Source organism: Apteryx rowi, unplaced genomic scaffold, assembly GCF_003343035.1.
Source record: "Apteryx rowi isolate R43461 unplaced genomic scaffold, aptRow1 scaffold_23, whole genome shotgun sequence".
In the NCBI taxonomy this organism is placed as follows: Eukaryota; Metazoa; Chordata; class Aves; order Apterygiformes; family Apterygidae; genus Apteryx; species Apteryx rowi.
This window is the reverse complement of record NW_020448641.1, coordinates 5,017,443-5,020,870: the sequence shown is the minus strand read 5'-3', so window position 1 is coordinate 5,020,870 and position 3,428 is coordinate 5,017,443. Positions and strand designations below refer to the sequence as shown.

General features: G+C 61.3%; 1 protein-coding gene across 1 annotated transcript; it reads left to right on the top strand.

The window, feature by feature from the left end:
• Window positions 1-40: 40 nt before the first annotated feature.
• Window positions 41-1,683, top strand: HMX2 (H6 family homeobox 2). Its single transcript, XM_026065685.1, has 2 exons — window positions 41-320; window positions 1,136-1,683. Exons 1-2 carry the CDS (start codon window positions 41-43, stop codon window positions 1,681-1,683), a joined length of 828 nt encoding a protein of 275 aa, XP_025921470.1.
• Window positions 1,684-3,428: the final 1,745 nt, after the last annotated feature.

Here is a 3,428-nt window from a genome sequence, read left to right as displayed (position 1 = left end):
AAGGGAGAGCTTTCCTCCTCTTATTTCTTATGAGCCCAGGATGAGCAGCAAAGAAGACCCGAGCAAGTGCTGTCCGGCCGCCGCTCCCCTCTCCAGTTTCACCATCCAGTCCATCCTGGGCAGCGGCAGCGCCGACGGCGCCCGGGAGCCCGGCACCAAGGCGGCCGCCGCCTGGCCCGCCCGGCCCAGGAACCTCTCCCTGTCCTCCGACGACGAGGAGCCCGAGGAGAGCTGGAGACACCACGGCTGCTTCTGCCCCGAGGCGCCCGGCCCCAAGGAAACGTGCCACAAGCACCAGCCCCTCAGTTTCACCTGTCTCGGTAAGTGCCGGGCGGCCGGGCGGGGGGCGCCGGCGGCAGGGCCGGGCCGGGCCCGGCATGTCCGCACCCTCGTGTGCCCGGGCGGCTCTGGCCGCTGCCTTTCGTTGTTTGCAGGGCAGACCGGATCTGCGCCGGTCCTTGGCTGAAGCGGGGGGCGGGAGGGGGGACCTCCTTCGAAAAATAGGGTGGCTTTTTGTCCTTCTCCTTTTGTTGCCACCGCACCCTGGGTTAATTTTCTTCTGAGGAAGGGGCGCGCAGCCGTTTCACATGAAGGATAACGCTAGTTTTCTTAGAGTCTTCTCGTTTACAGCGGTCGGGTAAGGGGAAGAAAGATGTTTATTTTTAGCGTTATTTCTAACTAAACGGTCTATGAAATGCAATGCTGTAAAGTAAATTCTGCCAGCTCGTGTCGAGTAGAGAAGCACCTCCTAGCCTGGTACTCAGGTGCCTTCACCGAGGCATGCTTATCTATCCATCTATCCATCTACCTATCCATCTATCTATCCATCCATCTATCTATCTATGTACAGCACACGTGTGTGCTGGAGGGACAGGTACGGGCTAGGAGAGGGTGCCTTCCCCCGGCCTAGGCGGTGCTTTCCCCCAGGGATGGAGGCGCCAGGCTTCTTGCTCGGGGCCGGGGCACCTGGCTGGGAGGGGGAGCGGGGGGGCTTGTCCTGGTCTGGTTCCCGCCGGGCCCGCCGTCGCGGGGGGTGAGTGTGTGCCCGTGCCGGGCCCGCCGTCGGGGGGTGCGTGTGCCCGTGTGCCCGTGCCGGGCCCGCCGTGCCATCCCCCCCTATCCCCCGTTGTTGCAGGCAACGCCAAGGGGAGCGGAGCAGCCGCGGCGGCCAGCGCGGAGCGGACGCCCTTCCTCTCGCCATCCCAACAGGACTTTAAGGAGGAGAAGGAGAAGCCCCTGGGGCCCTCCTCGCCCTCCTGCGGGGACCGGCAGCGCGACGGCGGGGACCGGCAGGCCGGCGCCGCCAAGAAGAAGACGCGCACGGTGTTCAGCCGCAGCCAGGTATACCAGCTGGAGTCCACCTTCGACATGAAGCGCTACCTGAGCAGCTCGGAGCGGGCCTGCCTGGCCTCCAGCCTGCAGCTCACCGAGACCCAGGTGAAGACCTGGTTCCAGAATCGCAGGAACAAGTGGAAACGGCAGCTCTCGGCCGAGCTGGAGGCGGCCAACATGGCCCACGCCTCGGCGCAGACTCTGGTGGGCATGCCGCTGGTGTTCAGAGACAATTCCCTGCTCCGGGTGCCGGTGCCCCGGTCCATCGCCTTCCCGGCCCCTCTCTACTACCCCGGCAGCAACCTCTCGGCCTTACCGCTCTACAACCTCTACAACAAGATCGACTACTGAGCCGCCTCCTCGCCGGCCGCGGCCGCCCCGTCGGGCCGCGCCGCCCCGCGCCGCCCCGCGGCCCCGCGCAGGCGGGCGGCAGCCGGGCCGGGGGCCGCGCCGCGGGCGGGGGGGAGCGGGGCCGGGCGGAGGGACGCGCCGGCGGAAAGCGGGGCGCCGCAGGCCCTCGGCTCTGCCGCCGTACCGCCCCCCGTCCTCATCCTGCCACTTGAAAGCAAATTAATTAAAAAGCGTTATTTCAGATCTGTAAATATTTTTAAAGAAAAGAATAAAACGTTTTAAGCCTCGTTTGTAAATTTGCCAACTCGATCGCGTATTTCCGCCGGGGAAGCGGTGCCGCCGCCGCCGCCGCCGCCCGGGCTGGGTACGGCGGCCGCCGCCGGACGAAGCGCCCGCGCCGGGCCGAGCCGGGCGGCGCCGACGGGCGCCGGGGCAGAGCGCTTTTCGCTCCTGCCCGTTGCCCTGCGCCTTGCCTTGCCGTCGTTGCAGCCTCTCCCCCTTCGCTACGCAGAATCCACAAGCGGGAAATCTTCGTGGTACCTGCACCCGGGGCTTTTGCTGCGTGGGGAGAGCAGGAGCGGCGTCCACCCGCGCCCCAAACCCCCGCCTCGCCCTCCTGCAGGCTGAGACACCTAATGCCGAGGGCTTATTTTCCTGCTACCGCGTTTCCTGCCAGGAAATCCTAGGTGGGCCCTGTCCGCACAGGTGCCCCTGCGGCGCTGGGGAAGGGGGAGCGGGCTGAGGCGCCGCGGCCGCGCAGCGAGGGCACCGCACCGCACCGCACCGCACCCGCGGCCGGCTTGGAGGGGGCGGGCGGCCCGCAGAAGTGGTTCCGGGGGGGGGGACACATGCTTTGCAGAGCGTTCTGCTAAATGCCACGATCAAATGCAGAGGGCTTGCCAGCTCCGTTTAATAGAAATGTGACACTCCGGGCTGTGATTGATTTTAACGTTCACCGGCTCCGCTCCCTCGTACTACCTACACCTACAGCTTCCTCTCGACAGAGGATGAAGTGAATCGTTTAAATAAAAAGTAAATACTTTGTCAAGTGTTATTTAAATTGCAGGAGCCGTTGCATGTTTTATCGCGGCCACCTGTTCCGTGGTTAACGCCGGATCTTAATGCAGGAGGATATTTAAAGTAGCAATAACTGTATACAATTCAGATGAGGCTACATTTACGATGTAACGAAAAAAAAAAGAAAGAAAAGATCCGAAAAAAAAGGCGAGATGATTATAAACGTGTGGAAGAGAAAAAGAAATTTGAGCATTCCCTTCCCCACAGAGAACAATATTTAAAATTGTAAATTCCAGCCCGATTTCTAAAGCTTGGTGGTGTCTCTAACTACAGCGACTGTAACGAGGGGGTTTTGGTGAACATTTCTTATTGCGTAGTTGGAAATCAAATGCGCAGCTGTCTGAGCAAAGATGACTCCGACACATTGTCATTGCAACTTTTCTTAATGCCAGGGAGGGGCAAACGTCAGTATTTGCACACAAATGTTTTGTATCCTCACTCTGCGATTCAGATTCTTTTTTGTTATTATTATTTTTTGGCCGATTCCGATTTGGGTTTTGCCCGTCAGTATTACTAACATCTAAAATTAGATCTTCCCCAAACACGCCGCGGGCAGCCGGCCGACACGAGGGCGGCATTTGGGGAAAACACCCCCGTGTCTCGAGCTCGGTGCTCGCCGCTGCCTGCGCGGGGGCAAAACCGGTCTGCTCGACCGCGGGGCGACCCGA